This window comes from Mercenaria mercenaria, chromosome 6, assembly GCF_021730395.1.
Source record: "Mercenaria mercenaria strain notata chromosome 6, MADL_Memer_1, whole genome shotgun sequence".
Taxonomy (NCBI): Eukaryota; Metazoa; Mollusca; class Bivalvia; order Venerida; family Veneridae; genus Mercenaria; species Mercenaria mercenaria.
The window spans coordinates 4,128,578-4,155,673 of NC_069366.1; the positions used below are offsets into that span (position 1 = coordinate 4,128,578).

The window sequence follows — 27,096 nt, forward strand, 5'->3', positions numbered from 1 at the left end:
CATCACATGATACCAAAAACATGTAATACTGTAATGCAGTTGCGGTGCAATTCTGTGGCGCAAAAAACTTCTTTAAGCAAGACGTATCATTTTTTCCTTTTCAATACAGCCAAACCAGTCAGTGAACTACTTTCAGCAAACAGTAACAACCCCATAATTCAATAACAACCTCATAATTCAATAGCATCTCCTAAATTCAATAACAACTCTATAATTCAATAACATCTCCATAATTCAATAACAAATCTATAATTCAATAACAACCTCATAATTCAATAACACCTCCAAAATTCAATAACAACTCTATAATTCAATAACATCTCCATAATTTAATAACAATTCTATAATTCAATAACAACCTCATAATTCAATAACAACCTCATAATTCAATAACATCTCCATAATTCAATAACAAATCTATAATCCAATAACAACCTCATAATTCAACAACATCTCCATAATTCAATAACAACTCTATAATTCAATAACATCTCCATAATTCAATAACAAATCTATAATTCAATAACAACCTCATAATTCAATAACAACCTCATAATTCAACAACATCTCCATAATTCAATAACAACTCTATAATTCAATAACAACTCTATAATTCAATAACTATTCCTATTTAAAAACAACTACCATAGCTGATCTACTCTAAGCCAACATGGGATTTCTATTTTCAAAGTTTCTTACCACTTGTTGTTTAAGGGGTTCAACCCCTACACTGGAGCCCATTCTAACCATCAGTGCAGCAAACAATCGATGGTAGTTCTTCTTCACCTGATCTTCAGTTTCCTCTACTTGAAATATCTCAACTAAGGCACAAGTTATCTGAAAATATTTTTTCAATGAAAATAGAAATTAATTTCTTCCAAATAATGGAGGATTTCGATTTAAAGCTCTGGCGGTCCCTCAGTACCATTTGCATAAACTTGAAGAGATCCATACAATCTTACAAAAAGGTATATCTTTTTTTAACCCTGGGAGCACCTAAAAAGGTCAAGCAAAACCATTTCAATAAACTTAAGACAGGTCCATAAAATGATGATAAAGACCAAGTTTAGTGAATATCCAACAAGTGGTTCATCAGAAGAAGTTATTTAAAAGGTGTATCATTTTTTCAATGCTGGCAGCACCTACAAAGGTCAAGCAAAACCATTCCTGTAAACTTGAGACAGGTCCATAAAATGATGATAAAGACCAAGTTTAGTGAAGATCCATCAAGCAGTTATTTTCAACAGTGACAGCCCCTAAGATAAATAGCCCTTAAAATAGACCAAGTGGATCCATTTGAACAAATTGGAGAGACATTCAAACTGGGATGCCATACAGACCAAGTCTGGTGAAGATCAATAAAGTGGTTCAAGAGAAGAAGTCATTCAAAGGTCATTTTTCTATATTTAGCTCTAGTGACTCCTAGAAAGGACCAGGCAAAACTATTTGCAAGAATATGAGAGAGTTCCATACAATTCTGCTGCATATAAAGTTTAGAGGAAATCCATTAAGCTCTTCATCAATAAAGTTGTTAAAAGCTTTTTCTATTTTTTAGCTCTTATGGCCCCAAAAGCAGTTCAGTGGAACAATCTGAATAAACCTGAAAGGTCCATGCCAGGATGCTACAGGCCAAGTTTGGTGTAATTCTGACCTGTAGTTTCAGAGAAAATGTTTAAGTAAAATGATGGATGCAGGATAACGGACCACCCCCATACACTGCTGGCTCACTCTGAACATCATCTTAAAAAATGTATGCTCACCAGATGCTCTAGTGGTCTGACTACCAACCAGATAATCTTTTTAATTTTAGAAAAATACGTTTTTTAAATTCTACTTTTTCTTTTTACTACCTCATCAACACCTTTGCTCTGATTACCTAGTCCAAAAGAAAAGGGACATAATTATACAATATTCAAACAGCCTCAAGAGATATCTCCCATGAACAAAACCTGCAGTCTGAATACAGAATTTAAAATGGACGAGTAAATTAGTGCTTAACTAGAGCTATCACTAAAGGTGATGAATGTACCCCCCGCATGCACTGACACAGTACATTGAATTTGACACACACAAGACTGCGTAATTATGTGGACTGTATGTATACAGTATAGTAACAAAAAACAAAGTCCCATAACTATGCAGAATATTTATCTAAAAGAATGTAACATGCACCATGCACAACTAGGGTTGGTACTGATCACTTGTGTGAAGTTTCATTAAATTGTGTGCAAGGGTTTGGTAGATTAGGCACGCACAAGATTGCATATGCAGGCTGTATGTACATAGTATGTTAACAAGAAACAAAGTCCCATAACTCTGCAATTTTTGTCGCTGAAAGAACCTGACATGCCCCATGCACAACTACTGTTGTTACTGATCAGTTGTGTGAAGTTTCATTAAATTGTGTCAAGGGGATGAGGAGAGATGGTGTGCACAAGAGTGTGTCTATGTGTATAGTATAGTAACAAAAAAACAAAGTCCCATAACTCTGCAAATTTTTTTTCTGAAAGAACCTAACATGCCCCATGCACAACTACTGTTGTTACTGATCAGTTGTGTGAAGTTTCATTAAATTGTGTCAAGGGGATGAGGAGAGATGGTGCGCACAAGATTGTGTCTATGTATATAGTATAGTAACAAAAAAACAAAGTCCCATAACTCTGCAAATTTTTTTTCTTAAAGAACCTAACATGCCCCATGCACAACTACTGTTGGTACTGATCACTTGTGTGAAGTTTCATTAAATTCTGTCAAGGGGATAAGGAGAGATGGTGCGCACAAGATTGCGTCTACGGACAGATGGACAGACAACCAGACGGACAGACAGACAGACGGACAGACAGACAGACAGACAACCTGAAACCAGTATACCCCCCCTTACAACTTTGTTGTCGGGGGGTACAAAAATATCACCCACACTGTGCAATGGTCATTCCTTAACAATTTGCATAAATCTTGTAGTTGTAAATTTCTATACTTACAGCATTTCTCATGGAATAAAACATGATACTTCAATAATGTTTGATACATGAACTAAAAATAGACCTCACTATATCGAAAGACTGTGTGAAGGTCATATACACCAATTGTCTGTAAAATGATGCCACAAGAAAACCATGTTTGTTTGCAGACAACATCAATATCACGTTGGCGACTGATATAGCAGATGCATTACTTACTTGAATATACCTGCATATAATGTTAACAAACACCGTTGATCTCTTACAACAGCTAGTTCAACAGATGTGTTTATAGTAAATTTCTTACACATTTGAAAACCATAATTATGCCCTAATCTTATTCAAATACCAGAATAGGAAACAGAAACATGTACATTCATCTGAAGCGTCTTTTTCCAGATAATAATGTGTTACAATATATATTGTGACATGCTGTCGCTGTATCATGATATTCAATTATACGAGCACAGAATCTGATCTACAGATCACGGGGTCGCCAGTTAAATCCCTAGGCAAGGCATGTTCTCTGTGCCGATTTGACCAGATGCAATCATCTGTATACCACCAAAGCATTCTCCAGATATTAATCAGAAACTGTTTCCAGTCTTAAGGTCTTTGTGACCTTGACCTTTGACCTACTGATGACCAAAACATCAGGGGTCAATTACTGACCACAGACAATCACCTCCTGAAGTTTGACAGTTGTTGGCCTAAACATTTTTCAGTTATTGATAAGAACATGTTTTCAGTCTGAATGGTGCTTTGACCTTGACCTCTGACCTACCTACTAGCCCTTTTAATGATATGGAAAATCATATGTTTACAGTCAATAAAGTTTGATGACTGTAGACCAAAGCATTCTCCAGATACCAATCAGAAACTGTTCCAGTCTTATAATTAACATGACCTAGCCCTTTGACTTATTGATGCCCAAAACAACAAGAGCTGTCCGTAAGACAGCCAAGCTCGACTATTCGAAATATTGTCCCAGAAGCAGGAAAATATTACCCAAAAAGGTTAAATATCAAGAGTTTTAAGTTCAAAAGGGGGAATAATTTGACCAAAATGCATATCAGTTATGGGACTTGCTGCTATCAACTAGTTTTATAACCCCGAAGGCACATGTGAAGTTTCAATTCAATATTTGCATTAGTTTTGGAGATAGAAACTTGCATGTAAAACTTTAACCAGAATTTTCAAAGTCCAAAAGGGGGCATAATTTGCCCAAAATACATGCCAGAGTTATGGGACTTGATCCAGTGAGGTTAGTAATTCATTTAGAAAAAGAAAAAATAAGTTTCAAATCTATATGCCTTTTAGTAATAGCTGTATGTACTTGCACGCAAAACTTTAACCAGAATTTGCTATGTCCAAAAGGGGGCATAATTTGGCCAAAATGAAGGTCAGAGTTATGGGACTTGCTGCTATCAACTAGTTTTATAACCCCGAAGACACATGTGAAGTTTCAAATCAATATCTGCATTAGTTTTGGAGATAGTTACTTGCATGTAAAACTTTAACCAAAATTTTCTAAGTCTAAAAGGGGGCATAATTTGCCCAAAATACATGTCAGAGTTATGGGTCTTGGCCCAGTGAGGTTGGTAATTGATCTAGAAAAAGAAAAAATAAGTTTCAAATCTATATGCCTTTTAGAAATAGCTGTATGTACTTGCACGCAAAACTTTAACCAGAATTTTCTTAGTCCAAAAGGGGGCATAATTTGGCCAAAATGAAGGTCAGAGTTATGGGACTTGCTGCTATCAACTAGTTTTATAACCCCGAAGACACATGTGAAGTTTCAAATCAATATCTGCATTAGTTTTGGAGATAGTTACTTGCATGTAAAACTTTAACCAAAATTTTCTAAGTCCAAAAGGGGGCATAATTTGCTCAAAATACATGTCAGAGTTATGGGACTTGACCCAGAGAGGTTGGTAATTGACCTAGAAAAAGAAAAAGTAAGTTTCAAAGCTATATGCCTTTAACTGATGGCTGTATGTACTTGCATGCAAAAACTTAACCAAGGTGTGACGCCGACGCCAGGGTGAGTAGAATAGCTAGACTATTCTTCGAATAGCCGAGCTAAAAAGGGTCATTACTGACAACAGACAATCATCCGTTGAAGTCTGACAGTCCTAGGCAAGAAACCGTTTTCAGTCTCGAGGTCAATGTGACCTCGACCTTTGACCTACTGACTTTCAAAACCCTGGGGACATCTACTGACCACAGGCAGGCAACCATTCTATAAAGTATGATAATTGTGATTGGAAAATGATCTTCCCATGGACCAATGGATGGACATGAGTAAAACCATATATTCCCTGTTCTGGGGAGGGGAGGTGGAATGATGAGTAACATTATTACATACTCATTTCTATCCCCTGTTAGGTTATAATGGTACTGGAAACATCAATATTTTTCCATACACTGACACCTGAATTTCGTATCAGGTGCGTGACGTAATTCTATGTGTGTAATTCTTTCATTTAGTTCTTTATTGTCAATCTTATTCAGGCTATTGAACAAATTCATAATCTTTTCATTTCATCTATACGTGTAGATACATGTAATAAAAAGGTCATCATCTATTTATTGGAAAAATGCACACTTTCTTTAGTGGAAGAATACTGCGCTCCTAAAGACGCGCAATATTTCCAGTGCAGAACTCCTGCATACTGCCTGATACAAAGCTAATAACCTATGAATATACCCTCTCATTATTAAAGGTATTATAATTAATATGTCAAAACGTTATCAATCTCTTACAGCTAGAGGTACTTGTGTTGCCTTTCGGACTGGTTCTCGGCCCTCCTGTGCTTTCTCCTCATACGGCAAGCTCTTCTGATACAGTTCTAACATGTGGTCTAGCATCACTGCAACAATCTGTGTATCTTGTGACAGGATCTTCCAGATTTCTACCACATTTCTGCAACAACATGGAACAACATTAATATTCTGTTATAACATCACTGCAATGATCTGTGTATCTTGTGACAGGATCTTCCAGATTTCTACCACATTTCTGCAACAACAAATAACAACAATATACTCTGTAACAACATCACTTAAAAGAACTGTATCTTAGGACAGGATCCTAGGAATTTCTACCTCACCTCTCTAACATGAACAAGAATGATGTTAACACTATACATATGCTCCCTGAAAATTCTTGACAGAACAAGTGAATTAAGTATTGCCATGCAATACAATGTCCCCTACTGGAAGGCATTTTGATTTTCTCTACTGCAGTATAGTATAATGTTCTTATATCTAACAACATTGTTCTACATACACAATATGTTAAACGCAACATAAATTTTGGATTAAAATTTGCAGGTATGAAAATCTACAGTTGTTGACTGCTTATATAAAAGTATTTAGTTTCAATTTTGATACCATTTCAATTTGAAATCAGTGGAGAATATATGAGAAACAAGAGTGCCAGAATCTCACAATATACGCCCTTCATAGCAAATTTCTTTACACTAGCACCTGTATTTGCAAATGGAATTTTTGGTTGCCGGTTTATCCCGCTACCAAAGTTAAGTGTATTTCTGACAATCATGTAGCATCTTTATTTGATTCCAAATCACATCCAAAGGAATTTGTTCAGGTGCTACACAAAGTAGTCCCATTCATGAACAATGCGGATGAATTATCAATGATCAAGCAGTTCTTATTCATCCTCGATCCATTCACACTGGCCATTTAGGTTATATAAGATCTGTCAATGATTAGGTATTTCAGCCCATGGTTACATCACTGACTTCCAGCTGTTCATGTAAGGTCAGTCAGAGTTTATCTTAGATATGAGGCACATTAGTATTTGTTTCTTATACATATATATAATCTTATAGATTGGCATTTAAAATGAAAATAACTCTAGCAAAACCCGCAACCACCAGACATCTCAAGGCTTTGATTATTCTGTGGTTGTGTAGTAATTCTTGTAATTCTTTTGTTTTTGTAAGTCCACAAAAAAACTCCTTACCAGGTAGAGATACCTTAAAATACACCTAAAATTTGAAAGTAACATCTATATTGTACCACATAAAAGTGGTCTTGGTTTTTCCCTACGGTCGATTATAAAAAAGTTACAATATAAGTTATTTATAGTAACAACAAAGGGAATTTAATCTTAAAAAGAAATAAATTCTAAGTCCACATAAAAATCCTCACCAGGTGGAGATAGGTCAAAATACACCTCGAATTTGGATGTATCATGCATGTTGTACTACAGAAAAGTGGTCTATATTTTTCTCTACAACCAGTAATAAAAGTTACAATATGAGCTATTTATAGTAACAACAAAGGGAAGTAATTCTAAACTAGGGACCTGGTTCTTATGCATGACACTCTGTCTCATGATGGTGAACAATTGTGCCAAGTTACATCAAAATCCCTCCATGCATGAAGAAGAAATGCTCTGGACAAAGTCATTCTTGTATCTGACCTTTGGCCTCTAAGTGTGACCTTGACCTTAGACCTAGGGATCTGGTTCTTGCGCATGACACTCCATCTCATGGTGGTGAACATTTGTGCCAAGTTACATCAAAATCCCTCCATGCATGAAGAAGAAATGCTCTGGACAAAGTCATTCTTGAATTCGACATTTGACCTTTAAATGTGACCTTGATCTTAGACCTAGGGACCTGGTTCTTGTGCACGACACTCCGTCTCATGATGTGAACATTTGTGCCAAGTAACATCAAAATCCCTCCAAGCATGAGGAAGAAATGCTCCAGACAAAGTTTGTGGATGCCGCCTGCCCGCCCGCCAAAGGCGTTCCCATGAACTTTCCGTCTTTCAGACAGGCGTATAAAAATTGCAGAAAAAATAACACATGTATTGTACTTTATCACATAAAAGGGAATTAATTAAATGTACAAAACAAATTCTCTTGGATACCTTTGACCTTGACCTTTCAGAGTGGGCTCCGGGTATTGCACAAGACACTTGCCTTGTGATGGTGCGTACTTGTGCCAGTTGTTCGAATATACAATCAGGTATAAAAAAAAAGACCAGACAAAAACATTACCAGAAATCTTTTATCCGGAAGTCTGATACTGATCTTGAGCTAGAGGTCTTGGTTCTATATGCACTGTGTAATTAAGTTAGGGTGACTGTGCCAAGTTACTTCAATATCCGTCTATGCAAAGCGAAGTTACTGATCAGACAAACAAGAGGGCCAAGATGGCCCTAGGTCGCTCACCTAAGAAACACACCATAACAATGTAAACCATGTTTGACCTAGTGATTTCATGGAAACAAATATTCTGACCAATTTTCATTAAGATTGGACCAAAAAATTGGTCTCTTGTGATAAAACAAGCATTTTCTTAGATATGACCTAGTTTTTGACCCTAGATGACCCATGTTCAAACTCAATCTAGATTTTATCAAGGCAATCATTCTGACCAAAATTCATGAAGATCAATTGAAAAATACAGCCTCTATCACATACGCAAGTTTTTTCTTTGATTTGACCAAGTGACCTAGTTTTTGACCTCAGATGACCCATATTCAAACACGACCTAGATTTCATTAAGGCAATCATCCTGACCAAATTTCATAAAAATCAATTGAAAAAAACAGTCTCTATCGCATACACAAGATTTTTCTTTAATTTGACCTAGTGACCTAGTTTTTGACCTCAGATAACCCACATTCAAACTCGACCTAGATTTCATCAAGGCAATCACTCTGACCAAATTTCATGAAGATCAATTGAAAAATACATCCTCTATTGTATACAGAATGTTTTTCTTCGATTTGACCTAGTGACCTAGTTTTTGACCCCAGATGACCCATTTTCGAACTCGGCCTAGATTTTATCAAGGTAATTATTCTGGCTAAATTTCAAGAAGATCAGTTGAAAAATACAGCCTCTACCAAATACACAAGGTTTTTCCTTGATTTGACCTAGTGACCTAGTTTTTGACCCCAGATGACCCATTTTCAAACTCGGCCTAGATTTCATCAAGGTAATCATTCTGACCAAAATTCATGAAGATCAACTGAAAAATACCGCCTCTATCGCATACACAAGGTTTTTCTTTGATTTGACCTAGTGACCTAGTTTTTGACCCAAGATGACCCATTTTCGAACTCGGCCTAGATTTCATCAAGGTTATCATTCTGACCAATATTCATGAAGAATAATTGAAAAAGACAGCCTCTATCGCATACACAAGGTTTTTCTTTGATTTGACCTAGTGACCTAGTTTTTGACCTGAGATAACCCATTTTCGAACTCGGTCTAGATTTCATCAAGGCAATCATTCTGACCAATATTCATGAAGATCAATTGAAAAATACAGCCTCTATTGCATACACAAGGTTTTTCTTTGATTTGACCTAGTGACCTAGTTTTTGACCCGAGATGACCCATTTTCGAACTCGGCCTAGATTTCATCAAGGTTATCATTCTGACCAATATTCATGAAGATTAATTGAAAAATACAGCCTCTATCGCATACACAAGGTTTTTCTTTGATTTGACCTAGTGACCTAGTTTTTGACCCAAGATGACCCATTTTCGAACTCGGCCTAGATTTCATCAAGGTTATCATTCTGACCAATATTCATGAAGATTAATTGAAAAATACAGCCTCTATCGCATACACAAGCTAAATGTTGACAGACGACGGACGACGGACGACAGACGACAGACGACGGACGACAGACGACAGACGCCGGATGCCGAGCGATCAGAAAAACTCACCTGAGCATTGCTCAGGTGAGCTAAAAATGACCTACATGTATTATCTTTGACCTCTTAGTGTGACCTGTGAAATGTTTGCCTAAAATAGTTTTCCAGACTCACTCCACAACAAATTAAAAGAGACTAACACATGGAGACACTAAAAATCAATGATGCATTTTTACTCTTTTTTTTCAACTATATATCCACAAGTTTTAGTTACCTTCTTTACCTAAATCAGTCCAACTTGGACTTTTCCATTTCTCTGTATAATTTATATGGCTATATTTAACTGCCATGAACTGTAATAAGCACAGAGAAGTGAGTGCATATGTCTGTCTAAGTTCACAGAGACTTGTTAAGTTTAGTTACACCAGAACAAGTTTCAAAGCACTGTGTTGCACTAAGCAGTTAATCATTTGGGTACATTTATACTAGACTAGGTGCATTTGTTACACTGAAACTGTGAATTTAAGTACTACAGCAGTACAAAGGGTCAATAGTTTATTGTAAAGATATAAAGGCACGAAGATGGTGTTGTTGCAGTTGAACATGCTGCTGATGTCAATGTTGATGATGATGATGAGGATGATGTTAGTGATGGTAATGGGGAAAGGGAGCTAAAGGTACTAGTTTAAAAGATTTTAAGGCCTGAAGATAAGCTGTTGCAGTTAAACATGCTGTTGATGTTGATGATGATGATGATGATAATGGTGGTGGTGTTTGATGTGGTGGTGATGGTAAAGATAGAGGTGATGATCATGATGTTGGTGATAATGGTGGTGATAAAGATGCTGATGGTGGTGGTGATGATGATGTTAATTCAAAACAATGATCAGTTTCAGATTTATTGGCATATCAGCATATACAATATACCTTTGGCCAATGATGATAGTGTTGATGGTAGTGAAAAAAGTGATGATGGTGGTAGTGATGATGATGACAATGATGATATTGGTGAAGGAGGCCCTAAGATAACTAATTTAAAAGAGTTTAAGGCCTGATAATTAAAGTTGTTGCAGTTTAACATGTTGCTGATATTGATGATGATGATGATGATGATGACGATGATAATAAACTGATTGCCAGTTTCAATTAATAAGTAAAACAAGAGTGCCAGACTGTCACAAAATACGCCCGTCTAAATATTCAGTTACGTAGCATAAAATTTTTTTGAGTAATTCAAGGGCCATAATCCAAGAGTGTCCGGGTCAATTTGGCTGGTTATCGGATTTGGACAAGATATTATGCTTTCGGACATTTTTTTACCTATTTAAACCCTTGACTTCATAAAACAGGTATGGTACGTGAAATGTGTCAGGTTACATTTTTTTAAATGAACTTTGCTTTGTTACTAGTTTCAGACAGTTTGTACAGGTTGAAATTAAACTGGGTAAGACTGATGAAGATTCCATTTAGAGGTAGAGGGGGTGGTGGGGGCGGGGGTGGTCAGGTTTTCAAGAAACATCTAGAAATTGTACTTGGAAGATCAGGCTAGATCTTTCTTACCAGAGAGGTGAAGATGTAAGATATAACATGATACAGATTGTGATTATTATCTATGCATGAATATTTTGCCTCTCAACCATCCTAACTTGTTAATTTTTCACAGACACCTCCACTGAGCACGCACCTTTAACAGATCCAGAGTAAAGTACGCCAAAACAGTACCTATAAATGATGTTTTGTTTTAAGGTCATACAAAAACTATGCCTGACAGAATTCAAAGAGGCTTGGCACCAGTTTTTAGCACCTTCCTATGGACAATTCCATTATTTTAACAGGTATAATAGCCTAGTCCACTTTATTATTGGGAGTGTCTTCTTATACCAGAGAAATAATGAAAATACAAATATCTGTTTGCAGTTAATAATTAATTTTCAACAACATGAAACATGACACAATTATGTGCATTATTTTCCCATGAAAATAAAACTCTACTGGTTAAAATCAATAAATAGCTTGACATCTGATAAATGGTTGATTTTTATGTTTGAGAGTTCAATTTATCGACTAGTCTGCCGATTAGGGAAATCGACATGATTCATTTGCCTTATTTAGGTAAGAACCGCTATCGTACTGAATAACACTACCTAAATAACACATTATAATGATGAAACAGACCAAGTTTTATGACAATCGATCAAGGGGTTCATAAAAGAAGTTGTTTAAAGGTTTTCCTATTTTAAGCTCTTAGGGCCCCTTACAGGGGTTGAATAAAAATGACAGAGAACCTTATACTAATGCAACAGACAAAGTTTGATGAAGATCCATCAAGTGGTTCATGAAATAAGAGGGCCATGATGGCCCTATATCGCTCACCTGAGTTTACTTGCTTGCTTGAACAAATTTCTTTGCTAAAGCTTGAAAAACAAAAATCTAGGTGAGAAGGTCATGGTACTTTAAGATTATTCAAGCTAACTAATAAAATCTGTTAAATAATTATACAGGTGGTCAAAATCTCTTTCCTGTAGCTTAAAAAACAAGAAAGTAGGTCAGTGGGTTAAGAATATTAAAGACAAGTAATGAAATCTGTATCAAAGTTATAAAGTGGTCTAAATTTCTAAGCTGTACCTTCAAAAACAAGAAAGTAGGTCAGTAGGTCATGATTGAGACTATTCAAAATAAGTATTGAAATCTGTACAAGGTTAGAATTTGACAATTTTCTGCACTTGCAAATTTTTGCAAGTAAAAAAAATTCAACTCGCAATTTATCAACTTTATTCGCAATTTTGTTCAACCGTTTTGGGCAGAAACAAGGCTCTGTCCTCCATACACTAACAGTAAGCATGTGCAAATATCGTGCGCGTGCATACAGGCAGTTACCGTGTTGAGTAATCAAAATCTGCAGTCTACGCACTAAGAAAAAACATCATCAATCATGCGTACTGTGTCAAACATCATCATTAAATGCGTATTTACAGAAGATCAAAACTGTATGTTTAAAGAAAATAAAACCGTCTGATTTCTACTTGAAATTTTTCATTCGCAAAATTTTGCAAGTTTGGGCAAAAGTCTATCGCATTTTACAAAATGTACTCGCATTTTGCAAGTATGGGGGCTTAAATTCCAACCCTGCTGTATCAAAAATTATACATGTGGTCCAAATTTCTATGCTGTAATTTCAAAAACGAAAAAGTACATCAGTAGGTCATGATTAAGACTATTCAAGACGAGTATTGAAATCTGTATCAAACATTATACTTGTGGTCCAAATTTCTTTGCCATTGCTTCAAAAACAAATGTCTATGTAAAAGAAGGGACCACCCGGGTATGGCCTATATTGACCCCAGGGTCATGATTTGAACAATCTTGGTAAAGAACCACTAGAGCATGCTACATACCAAATATCTAAGCTCTGGGCCTTATGGTTTCAGAAAAGAGTATTTTTTAAAGGTTTTTCCCTATATAACCCAATGTAAAAACTGTTGACCCCGGGGCGCAGTCAATTTTGACCCCAGGGCCATGATTTGAATAAACTTGATAGCTGACCACTAGACAATACTAAATACCAAATATCTAAGCTCTGGGCCTTATAGTTTGAGACAAGAATTGTTTTAAAGGCTTTTCCCTATGTAAGTCTATTTAAAGACACATCATTCTGACAGTTTCCTATTATGTATATAGGCAAAAATTTATCTACGGACAGAATTTCTTTAAACTTTGTGTACTGACTGAGAATCAAGTTTAAAACGGAAATATTATTAAAAATCATAGGTACCGGTGCTTGATCTTGAATTATCTGCCCTTGAAAATAGATTTTTCAGTATTTTCCGACTTTCAAGGGCAGACAATTCATGACCAAGGCTGGGTACCTATGATTTGCTTTATTTATATTTCTGTTTTTGATTTGATTCTCCGTCAGTTAACACAGTTTAAAGAAGAATTTCTGTCCGTAAGAAAATTTTGCCCCATGACAATACGGACACTGTAGCAATTGTCCTTGACTAAGAACATGACAAAATGATACCTCAAAGTCCTGGTCTTGGATCGGATTTCTTTTAACTTTGTGTACTGAATGCAAATGATGACTAAAACAGAAATATAAACTAAAATGCATAGTTTCCTTGCCTTAATTTTGAATTATCTTCCCTTGAAAATTGGATTTTTTTAGTATTTTCTGATTTTCAAGGGCAGATAATTCAAGATCAAGTTCTTGGGACAGTTCTTGAAGTTGCAAGACAAGTAAATTTATCAGACATTTTTTAGCAGACGCTGACTATCATATACCAGTATTTACAACGTACAAGTATTGAAATCACAACCTCTTTATCAAACACATTCAGCAGCAGGCAGGGCCTTGAAAATGATGAAGACAACAAAATCAAAGCCTACTACACTTCAACGGGCCTTACTCTACCCACTGTACTTACACATTGTACTACCTTTGTAAAACATGACAAAATAAACAAGAGCTGTCTCCGTAGGATGACACATGCCCCCGATGGCACTTTGAATGAATAGTTATGGCCGATGTTAGAGTTTAGGACCTTTGACCTACGGAGTTGGGTCTTGCGCGCGACACATCGTCTTACTGTGTCACACATTCATGCATAGTTATTTTAAAATCCATGCATGAATGACAAAGATATGGACCGGACATGCCCATCAATGCACTATCATGAAAAATGATCTTTAACGTCTAAGTGTGACCTTGACCTTTGAGCTACGGACCTGGGTCTTGCGTGTGACACGTCCTCTTACTGTGGTACACATTCATGCCAAGTTATTTGAAAATCCATCCATCGATGACAAAGATATGGACCGGACACGCCCATCAATGCACTATCCTTTAACATCTAAGTGTGATCTTGACCTTTGAGCTACGGACCTTGGTCTTGCGCACTGCACGTCATCTTACTGTGGTACACATTCATGCCAAGTTATTTGAAAATCCATCCATCCATGACAAAGATATGGACCGGACACGCCCATCAATGCACTATCCTTTAACGTCTAAGTGTGACCTTGACCTTTGAGCTACGGACCTGGGTCTTGTGCACTGCACGTCGTCTTACTGTGGTACACATTCATGCCAAGTTATTTGAAAATCCATCCATCGATGACAAAGATATGGACCGGACACGCCCATCAATGCACTTTCCTTTAACGTCTAAGTGTGACCTTGACCTTTGAGCTACGGACCTGGGTCTTGCACACTGCACGTCGTCTTACTGTGGTACACATTCATGCCAAGTTATTTGAAAATCCATCCATCGATGACAAAGATATGGACCGGACACGCCCATCAATGCACTATCCTTTAACGTCTAAGTGTGACCTTGACCTTTGAGCTACGGACCTGGGTCTTGCGCACTGCACGTCGTCTTACTGTGGTACACATTCATGCCAAGTTATTTGAAAATCCATCCATCAATGACAAAGATATGGACCGGGCACGTCCATCAATGCACTATCCTTTAACGTCTAAGTGTGACCTTGACCTTTGAGCTACGGACCTGGGTCTTGCGCACTGCACGTCGTCTTACTGTGGTACATATTCATGCCAAGTTATTTGAAAATCCATCCATCGATGACAAAGATATGGACCGGACACGAAAATTGCGGACAAACCGACAGACTGACAGACTGACAGACCGACAGACAGACAGACGGTTCAAAAACTATATGCCTCCCTTCGGGGGCATAAAAAAATAATGTGCTATGCCTTAAAAATAATTTACTGGTCACCATAATTAATCATACCGTGATAAAGGTCAATCTCTTATTTTGTTTAAAGTTTGATTTTTCTACAAGGATAAAATTGCCAAGGCAACCTGTAAAGGTCAAATGCTTCCTCAAATCCTTTAAACTGAAGAGAAAATTACAAAAGAACCTTTCATAGCTAAACTATTTATTATATGATATGTACAGCTATGTTTTTCCTTCCATTTCAAATGTTTTAAATTATCCAGTATGATATACATTTCTTATATATACATGACTATTCCCCAGCAATAAAAGTCCCCTACCAGAAGGAGAATTATACAGCCTTGGACAATGGTAATAAAATATTGTGAAATCATTTATTTTAGCAAAACATGTCTTTATCATGAGAACAGAAAATTTTTGAAGATAAAATGAATGGGAACTTTACCATTTACTGTAAAAGCAGAAATTTTCATGAGGGTTTAATTTTCGCTTTATTTGCAGGGCCTACATCTCGCGAAAATTAATCCTTGCATAAATATTCACCTTTAGTATAATTAAAATTCAAGTAGTGACCATTTTTACAATTTCGCGAATATTAAACCTCACAAACATACTTAAAATTTCAAATTCGCGAAATTTTGACCCAGCGAAAATTTGGGTTTCAATATCATGGACAGACACAACATGAAATTCACAAATTTGAGTCCCCCATGATATCAATGAGTCCACAATATCATTCTGTTGCCACTAAAACTACAACTTTAGATGTAGCAAAAACAGAAAAGTGGCCAGCAATTTCTTCATATTGCCCTCCATTTATTTATCAAGTTAAACACAGAATCCTAGCACACTTTTTCTCTCATATTTCAAAGGTTGAAAATGGACTTGCATATTCTCAGAATAACCCATCATCTATAAAACAGGTTGGTAATGCAAAGACAAATAAGGATGTAAGAGTTACTTCCCCTCAATACTACACTATTTTTCCCTACTATCTTTGTCTTGCTTTTTTCAATTTTCGCTTGGCAAGGCAATTTGTGTTTTAAAATTTTTAACTAGATATCAAAATCATTTGTGTAGGATAAACAAGACCTTTATTCCTGAGAAAACACAGAACCAAACTTAATTGCTATGATCTTTAGTAATTACTAAACAATAAACAATAAACTAGATAATATTCCACAGCTAAATTGTGAGTTATACTTCACACACTATATTTCATATATAATGTATATTGAATTGTTGACATTAATGTATGTATTTTTTTTAAATAAATGGGGTTACCCTTCAGTGGGGCCTCAAAAAAAATCTATAAACCAGGTTCATACACTTCTAAAGTAAGTAAGTAAGTAAGTAAGTAAGTAAATTCTTTATTTATAGAGGGTGACTCATTTAGCTGACGCTAATCTTCCATGAGGCCCTCTTATAGTACAAATATTTACATATATGATTTAAATGAAAACAGAAAATAATAACACAAGTACCTCTTTAGAACGTAAGATACATTACCACAGGATGCATTGTTTTGATGAAAGGACCGAATTTGACCACCAGGTTCTTTGAGCAGCAAAATCATAGTATAAATACGGCCAATACGCTTCAAAGTTTGGTACCAAATAATTATGATATGTGTTTTAAAAAGGAGATTTTTTAGCAAAACAACACTACACATTTCCTTCACAAAGTTTCATTTAAATCCTTTGATGAATGGTAACAGCACGGACACAAGAGAAAACCTTGTTATCCTTTGCTGTTCAAGTGTGACCTTGACCTTTGATCTACAGCGGTCTTTGGATAGCGGCACAGAATTGGGTCTTTTTACCTCCATCTGCCACAATGACACTTTGTGACATGCACTTGGGTTTTTTACCTCCATCTGCCACAATGACGCTTTGTGACACGGACTTGGGTCTTTTTACCTCCATCTGTCACAATGATGCTTTGTGACATGGACTTGGGTCTTTTTACCTCCATCTGTCACAACGACGCTTTGTGACATGGACTTGGTTTTTTTACCTCCATCTGCCACAATGACGCTTTGTGACACGGACTTGGGTTTTTTATCTCCATCTGCCACAATCACGCTTTGTGCCTTTTACCTCTATCTGCCACAATGACGCTTTGTGACACAGACTTGGGTCTTTTTTACCTCCATCTGCCACAATGACGCTTTGTGACACGGACTTGGGACTTGCAAACCACATATCATCTTGACAACACTTGTGTCAAGTTATCTGAAAATCTGTCCTTGTCTTAGAAACTTAAAGGGCAGACAGCAACATGCATACAGATCAACTTACCAATACAACAAGAAGTGCAGTACTACAGTCCCTGGGTAACAGACTAATAAATATGTAACTATTCAAAATGTTATACAGTGTTAGAAATTGTATTTTACGCTATATTTATAGGTAAAATTGATCTGACCACAAGTTCACAAAAGATTTTTGGACCTCAGCTGAGTGTCAGACCAAATTTTACTAGAACTTCAAGATTAAATTCCAGCTGACACTTTCCATCAGTAATGAATAGTGACTTGAAAACTGTTATCAACTTAATATTCATTTTTCTAAAAATGCAATAAATATATAAATGACAAATTAAATTTCATTGTAAAACTCACCTGAGACTGAAAATGCTTTGTGAACATGAGTCCTGAACACAAATACAACAGAACAGAACAGAACAGAACAGAACAGAACTTACTCATCGTAAGGTAGTGGATAGTTTAACAATGATTTTAGCACCAACAGAAGATGATGCTGTGCTAGTGTTCTGATGGTTCTTAGAGCACCTGTCTTAGTCTGAGGAAACTGGATCTGGAACAACTTGCCATGGACAGAGCTCAGGATGTTCTCCACCTGAAACAATCAAACATGGTACTCTTAAAACAATCTTACTGCCTAAAACAATCAAATAAGCATAGTACTCTATAAACAAACTTACAGTCAGGAACTTCCAAAAATGTGGTACTCTAAAACAATCTTTCCACTTGAAACAACTAAACGTGGTACTCTAAAACAAACAAACAACCTGAAACAACCAAGCATGGTACACTAAAACAATCTTACCACCTGAAACAACTATAAACATGGTATTCTAAAACAAAAAAATGTGGTATTCTAAAACAATCTTACCATGTGAAACAATTGAATGTAGTACTCTAAAACACACCTTTACTATTCATTTTGTAATGAGAGTAAGACAAGGGAAGCAGAAATATCCCATAAATAAGAAAGAAAAATCGCCTGCCAAATGTGAATGTCTAAGTGAAATAGGCTGACTTCCCCGACATGAAATAGTGTGTTTTTTGCTAAAATAACTATTTCATTTGATACTGAGATCCTGGACAGTGAGAAATATGTTTGTTTGCTGGGGTTTAACTACATAAATTGACAACAACCCTTAAATTCAGAAAACTTCCACCCCAACCCCCTTTTGAACCCTACATTTAAAACAAGTTATTCTTTCAATTAGAAACTTGAGCACCTGCAATGCCTGGAATATATACAGCACTAAAAAGTCTATTTCAACAAAAGAAACCTATCTATATTTAAGTGAAGTAGGTATTAAGCCATGTAAATTCCTGCTTAAACTTGAAAACAAAGAAAGAGCCAGACAAAACAGTTTTGCACTTGTGAAACTCCAAAAAATATACATGTACCTCTTTTTGAAGCTCTGTTCCCCTATTTTTCATGATTCCATTAAGAACGACACATGCCCCAGAGGAGCTGTGGGACTGCGGGTCCAGGAGTCCTTCCTGTATAATCTCAATGAAAGGTTTGAGCTGGTCAGAGGGCAACTTCTTAGATATAACCTGAAATGTGACATTTGAAAATTTAGTGTATAGCATAATAAATGGAACTGCTTAAACAATTCACAAACTAATAATTTTAAATATTACATGATTTTTCAAGAAATTTATGAATATCTAAAAAGTAACACTAGGAATGAATAATTTGTGTTACATTTTAAGTCTTTAAACCTTCCAGTAATCTACCATAGATAATTTAAATTGTGCAAAATTTCCAGTTTTTCCCTAATCCTGTGTAAATTCTGTTACCTTTGATAAATCATTAACCACACTATAGAGAACATTTGGATCTCCTTTTTGTAATCTTTCCTTTAGTGTTGGTAGTGCTTCTACCATTGGATCTTTATGATCCGCTCCTAACCCTGCAAATACATAGAACAAACCCTTGCATGTTTATGTTTTAAAAAACTTAACTAACTGTCCAAAAACAAGATATTTTGTTTGCAAAAATATTAAAAAACTAGAGCTGCTTTTGAGAAAAGTGCATGTCTCCCACAACTGCCTAATCATCTAGATTGGCATTTCTTCTCCATTAAGTATCTGAGTTAACCATGTACCAAGACCTGTATCACTGGCATCAGTATTTTCGGTAATTCAAGGGCCATAATTCCGAAGTGCCTTGGCCCATTTTGGCTAGTTATCAAACTTGGTCAAGGACTTGTTGTCAAACACATTCTGTTCAAGTTTGGTGAAGATCAGAGGAGAAATGTTCGACTTAGAGCATGACAGACTAACAGACCGACAGACGGATGGACACACAAACAGACAGGAGTAAATCAATATGTCTCCAAACCACAGTGGTGTGGGAGTCATAATTAAAGCAGTTTGTAAAACATATTATGCCTCCCATGACTGCCTGTTGTAAGTGAGTTTGAAACTTTCTGTCACAGGCACCTGTGACCTTGATTGGTATCATCTCCTGTCCATAAACAATCCTGCTATGATGGTAACCACACTGCAAAATATTCTTCTGTCAAAGACCATAAACATTATTATGTCAGGGTCATTGTGATCTTGACTTTAAACATCCTGATCACCAAAGCAATGGGGACATTGTACAGAACAAAGCCAATACAGAAGAAAGTATGATGGCTGAAGGCCCAAGCATTTTCAAGTTACTGATAAAAGATCATTTTAAGTCTCAGTCACTGTGACCTTGACCTTTAATCTACTGTCATCCTCACCCCAAGGGGCTATGAAGTGACCACTGATACTCATCCTATGAAGTTTGACAGTTTCAGACCAAACCATTTTCCAGTTAATTACACAAACTGTGATCAGTCTCATGGTCACTGTGACCTTCACCTTTGATTGACTATAAAAACAATGAGGGTCATCTGGTGACCATAGGCAATCATCATATGAAGTTTGATCACAGTAGGCTTGAGTGTTCTCTAGTTACTAACTGGAAACCATTTTCAATCTATAAGTTATTGTGACCTTGACATTTGATCTACTAATACCTAAAAACTACATGTATAGGGGTCATCTACTGAAAATAGGCAATCATCCTTTGAAGTTTGACAGACCCATACCAAAGCATTTTAGTTATTTTTGGAAATCGTATCAGTCTTATGGTTAAAGGATCTTGCCCTTTGCCCGGTTGACCCTCAAAACTAAAAGGTACATCTTGCTATCACATGCAATCACCCCAAGTGTTCTCCAGTGATGGATCCAAAACTGTTTTCTGTTTTCAGTCTCACAGTCACTATGACCTAGTCCTTCTTACCTCCAAAACTGAAATGGTCATTAATTTACCACAGGCAATTATCATACGAAGTTTGATTACTGAAGGCATAAGGGTTTCCAGTTATGGATTTGAAACCATTTTTACTCTCAGTATCAATGTGACCTTGATCTTTGACATACTGACCTGGAAAACAAATAATCTACCTATAGATGGATAAACAGACCGACCACCATAAGCAAAACAAGATAAAAATATTTTATGACAGAAAACAAGCATGATATGATGGATAAAAATATCTGAGTTTCTTGAATAGTTAAATATGACAAGGGCTTTTTGTACAAGAGACAATACCTTCACATCTCTGGGCTACTAACAAAGTGGCCTGTATACAATCCATGCTCATCTGTCTCACTTCAATACAAGGGTCAGAACATCGAGGTACAAGTCTTGCCAGCAGTACATGTTCATGTGGGTACTTGTGCTTCTGGAAAATTGAAAAAGAATTCAAGTAAAATATTTTATAAACAAACAGGAGCTTTCCATAAGACAGCATGCTCGACTTTTCTCAGTGCTTGACTCTGAATTAGAGCTTTGCCAGTAAAAACTTTAAAAAACTTTAACCAAAAAATTCTAAGTTAAAAAGGGGCATAACTCTGTCAAAATTCAATCAGAGTGTTGGGAATTTTTTCTCCTGGTGTAGACTTTGATAGTAAATACCTATTTTAAGTTTCAAGTTAATAGCTTTGATAGTAACAGAGATATTTAACTTTATCAAAAACTTTAACCAACGGCGAACGCCGGGGCGAGTGCAATAGCTCTACTTTTTCTTCGAAAAGTCGAGCTAAAAATCATACATGTTTAAAATATAGACTTAAAGGTTCTTGCAAATGTAGATTGTTGCAGTCTGCATCAACACTCGACTATATTCCAAGTTATTCAAGTCAATACCTTTAATAGTTTTTAAGTTATGCTCTGGACATGAAATATGATGGCAGATTTCACCTTGCTGTGACCTTGACCTTTAACCTACCAACCTGCTTCATGCACTCTGCACATTGTCTAATCACCACCTACCTACACAAGCCAAGTTTGAAGTCAATACCTTGCATGGTTGTTTAGTTATGCTCCGGACACAAAATATGATGGACAATTTTGACCTTTTAGCTCATTTTGTGGCCTTAACCTTTGGCCTACAAAGCCAAGTCTCATTGCCATCTACCTATATAACAAGTTTAAAGTCAATACTTTTAATGGTTATTTATGTACCGGACACAAATTATGATGGACAGACGAATGGACGTACGCGTGCACCATCAAAATAATATGTCCCATTTTTCCATATAAAAAGCACTTCCATTGTTCTGATTAATACACAACTAAGAAACTGTATACACATTACATGTAATAGAGTTATTATAACAGTAGCTCGATCTGGGATGCTGTATTCGGCTCGAGTGGATTTTTGTCAGATTGGATCTCACGAGGCGCGCAAGCGTTGAGTGTGATCCGACCTTGCAAAATCCACGAGAGACGAATACAAAGTCCCAGATCTAGCTACTGTTATAATGACCCTTTTATTAAATACCTCTACCATTTTGTTTGTTGTTTCATTATTGAACGAAATCTTCAATGTTTAATCGATGTTAAAATGGAACTAAGTGAAGTTTTTATGTGCGCTATTTATAGAACTGTGTCAGGTCATGCATATTAATGAAAGTAGTTCGACAGCATACAATACGGAAGGTACAATACGGAATTTAAAAGGTATAATACGGAATTTTTTTCTGACTGTTCATATTTAATTGTGAAATACAAGCCGAATTTTTTTACAGAATTTATATAGGTATATAATAAACAAGAGCTCCGCCAAGTGGGGCAATATACGGACAAAGGGTTATATCAGAGGATGAGAGCAAAATTTAAAGAACTTGACTGTTGAAGCCCAAAGGACAGGAACAACAAAGGAAAGAATTTCCAAAAAAAAATTCTAAGTCCACAAAAAAATCCTTACCAAGTACAGATATGTCAAAATACACCTATATATTGGAGATACTATCCATGTTGTACCAAAGAAAAGTGGTTTCTGTTTTTCCCTACAGCCAATAATAAAAAAGTTACAAAATAGGCTATTTATAGTAACATAAAAGGGAAGTAATTCAAAAACAAGAGCTGTCACTAATGGTGACAAATGCCCAAGCAGCACCTTGACCTTTTACCTGGTGACCCCAAAGTCAGTAGGGGTACACTCAATAAGTACTATCAGCATGTTAAGTTTGAAGGTCCTGGATGCAGTGGTTTGCGAGTAAAGTGCCTTCATGCAAAAAGTTAACGTTGGCCCCTGTGACCTTGACCTTTGACCTGGTGCCCATAAAGTCAGTAGGGGTGGTGTACTCAATAAGTACTATCAGCAAGTGAAGTTGGAAGGTCCTGGGTGCAGTGGTTCGCGAGTAAAGTGCCTTCATGCAAAAAGTTAACGTTGGCCCCTGTGACCTTGTCCTTTGACCTAGTGACCCCAAAGTCAGTAGGGGTGGTGTACTCAATCAGTACTATCAGCACGTGAAGTTTGAAGGTCCTGGGTGCAGTGGTTCGCAAGTAAAAGGCCTTCATGCAAAAAGTTAACGTTGGCCCCTGTGACCTTGACCTTTGACCTGGTGACCCCAAAGTCAGTAGGGGTGGTATACTCAGTAAGTACTATCAGCATGTGAAGTTTGAAGGTCCTGGGTGCTGTGGTTCGCGAGTAAAGTGCCTTCATGCAAAAAGTTAACGTTGTGATGAACGAACGAACTAACTAACTAACGAACTAAAAAACGAATGGATGGACAGTTGAAAACTAATATGCCTCCCTTTGGGGGCAAAAAAAATTATTGTAAGTGAACAAGAAAGGGATCTGCCAAATAAAAACAAGAACACCGCAATGCAGAGCAATATACACACGAAACAAAGTCTTATGACCTTTGACCCCTAAGAGTGACCTTGACCTTCAAGCAAGCCATCCGAAACATGCGCTCTGCATGTCATCTCGATGTGGTGTACATTTGTGCCAAGTTTCTTTGAAATCCTTCAAGGGGTTCAAGAGTTACAGAGTGGACACTAAACAAACTCATATGACCTTTGACCCCAAAGTGTGACCTTGACCTTGAAGCAAGCCATCCGAAACATGTGCTCTGCACATCGTCTTGATGTGGTGAACATTTGTATCAAGTTTCTTCGAAATCCTTCAAAGGGGTTCAAGAGTTACAGAGCGGACAAGAAATTGCTAATGGACGGACGGACAAACGGACACCGGGGGCATAACATAATACGTCCCTTCGGGCGTATAAAAAGCATATTTTACCTTGCTACTGTCCATATTTTCTAACAGGAACTTCAGTAATACATGTGTTGTTTTCATTGCCCGTTGTCTCTCATGATCATGTAGAGATAAAAACCATGGTACCAAATGCTGAAAGATAATACGCATAGCTGTCTTTTAAAATCTATTAGCATTTATGTAATAGTAGTATCTTTACTTCTAACAAGTTAACTAGTACATATCACTATATTTTTTCATTTTAATTACTTGTTAAAGATGGCTTATATGTAGAATAATCAAGTCTCTATAAAACATGAAATTCAATTTTTAGATAAAGATAAATTTTGACTACACACAACTGAGCTACACATGTTTAGTACATACATGTAGAACAAATTACTTATTTACACAATCCAAAGAATGTAGGACCAAAATCCCCTCGGACAAAATCACTCCTGCTCAATAACAATTTTAATGTAACAATAATATTATGATTGACTTATTTTACTGTGACATATCCACTGTGAAAAACAAACAAGATACTCTAACAGAATTCCAGCTCTAGGTAAATAACAATTTACTAAGCCATTAGATTATCTGAAACAATTTAGAAACCATTTATTTTGTAAAATATTAATGAGATGAGGCAATCAAACATGGTAACTTCCAGAATTGCCTCATTTGGTCATTTAAGTAGGACTGAATAAGGTAACAATAAAGTTGTTCAAAACCAAACAAACCTTAAGTATACTGTCAAATGCATTAGGGGTGCAGTCTTTAGTGAGTAATTCTGTCAGTAGTTCCTCGAGTGCCTCTTCTGTCCCCTCCATTAACACCTCAGTCTCCAACTGATCTGCTGCCTGATCACGGCCTTTCTTTGGTGTAAAACCACCGTCTAGTGGAAGCTGAAAAACGCAGTCTGTTGCCGTCTTAACCAAATCAAACATGTCTGCATCGTTTAATATAGGATCTAATTTGCTAAGTGTTTTGTTAAGGAGAACCTAAAAATGTTCATAATGCAATGAAAATCACAAATTTTATTTAAGTTCAATAAGGCTTTTAACTTCATGTACAAAAACAAGATAAAATAGCTGTACACATAGAGAATGTGCAAAATTCCCTGGTTAGAAAAGCAATACTTTCAATATTTCAGTGAAAAACAGTCAAAATAATTCTTTGTTGCTTGTTGCAAAACGGCATTAAACCGTAAGTTGTAAACATATACTGTAAACTAGCTTAAACGGCAACTGAAAAAAAAGTTATCTATATTTACATGTCGCTATATTGTACGGCTTGTCAAAACCTCGCTGATAAAATAATCACTGCAGTAGAGAGAAAATGGGCCAAATAACAGAGGTGTTGACAGGAACAATGAAATTTTACACAATTTTATGAGAGTTTATCAGTTTTGTTCGCGCTTTAGCGAGAGAAAGTCGCATGTTATACATGCAGTTATAAAGTGAGTTAGAGTCAATTGGTGGCTCGATTACTGAAGTAAAGATTTGTTTCTTGATTTATTTGTTGGAGATTGGTGGCGTACATTTCACTGTACATAATTGTTGATTAATTCGGCAAATATTTTGGTTGTTTGGTTGTTTAATTGTGCTTTATTTCAAGTTGATATTTTGTTTGTTGGCGGTTGGAATTGTTGGTTCTTTTGTGAATCTGATGTTTTAATTTGGTTGCTTGTTTGAATGTGTGCTGATGGGTTCTTTGAGTTTTAGAGGTGTATAAATGAGCCGCGCCATGAGAAAATCAACATAGTGCATTTGCAACCAGCATGGATCCAGACCAGCCTGTGCATCTGCGCAGTCTGGTCAGGATCCATTCTGTTCGCTAATGGTTTCTCTAATTGCAATAGGCTTTAAAAACGAAATTATTCTAAAATCAGGCTAGCAGTTTCAAACAAGAAGATTTTTAAAGTTTCCACTATATACATATAGGGAAAAGTGACCACGCCCACTGGCGGCCATGATTTTTGATGAATCAAAATAATTTGAAAAATCTTGGTAGAGGGTCATACAAGGACCATTTGTGTAAAATTATTTTAAAATCGGGCTAGCAGTTTCAAACAAGAAGATTTTTAAAGTTTCCACTATATACATATAGGGAAAAGTGACCACGCCCTTTGGCGGCCATGTTTTTCTGATGAATCAAAATAATTTGAACAATCTTGGTAGAGGGTCACACAAGGACCACTTGTGTAAAATTATTCTAAAATCGGGCTAGCAGTTTCACACAAGAAGATTTTTAAAGTTTCCACTATATACATATAGGGAAAAGTGACACGCCCTCTGGCGGCCATGTTTTTTGACGAATCAAAATAATTTGAACAATCTTGGTAGAGGGTCACACAAGGACCATTTGTGTAAAATTATTCAAAATTTGGGCGAGCAGTTTCATACAAGAAGATTTTTTAATTTTCCGCTATATACATATAGGGAAAAGTGACCACGCCCTCCAGCGGCCATGTTTTTTGACGAATTGGTATAATTTGAACAATCTTGGTAGAGGGTGACATAAGGACCATTTGAGTGAAATTATTTCAAAATCGGACCATCAGTTAGGAAAAGATGTCGTTTGAAGTTTTTTCTATTTTTAGCTCTGGCAGCCCCTATGTGCAACCAAGCAGAACCGTTTGAACAACTTTGGTAGAGGACCACCCAAGGAACATCATGGCCAAGTTTCATCAAAATCCATTCATTGGTTTTGGAGGAGATGTCATTTAAACACAAATGTTGACGACGGAGTTACGACTTGACGGACGCACGCATGCATGCACGGACGATGGACGACGGACACAGCGTGATCACAATACCTCACCATGAGCGCTATGTGCTCAGGTGAGCTAAACAAGAGGGTCATGATGACCCTGGATCACTCACCAGAGTAATATGAGCTACATGTTTCAAATGTCAAACTGATGATTTTTCGAATTTTTTTGGAAGATTTTCTGATGTACAATCAAGTAACCCCTGGGGCGGG

General features: G+C 36.5%; 1 protein-coding gene across 5 annotated transcripts in view; it reads right to left on the reverse strand.

Moving 5' to 3' along the window:
• The window catches only part of LOC123549761 (maestro heat-like repeat-containing protein family member 1), a 77,347-nt gene that overhangs the window by 20,686 nt on the left and 29,565 nt on the right, over nt 1-27,096 (reverse strand). For all 5 annotated transcript variants that reach the window (XM_053544978.1, XM_053544979.1, XM_053544980.1 and 2 more), the window contains 8 exons: nt 24,852-25,089; nt 24,154-24,261; nt 21,171-21,303; nt 19,379-19,491; nt 18,980-19,132; nt 18,022-18,176; nt 5,727-5,886; nt 700-837 (listed from right to left, as the gene is read on the reverse strand). In XM_053544978.1, the coding sequence (XP_053400953.1) occupies nt 700-837; nt 5,727-5,886; nt 18,022-18,176; nt 18,980-19,132; nt 19,379-19,491; nt 21,171-21,303; nt 24,154-24,261; nt 24,852-25,089 (1,198 nt within the window). The remainder of the gene's footprint in view (nt 1-699; nt 838-5,726; nt 5,887-18,021; nt 18,177-18,979; nt 19,133-19,378; nt 19,492-21,170; nt 21,304-24,153; nt 24,262-24,851; nt 25,090-27,096) is intronic.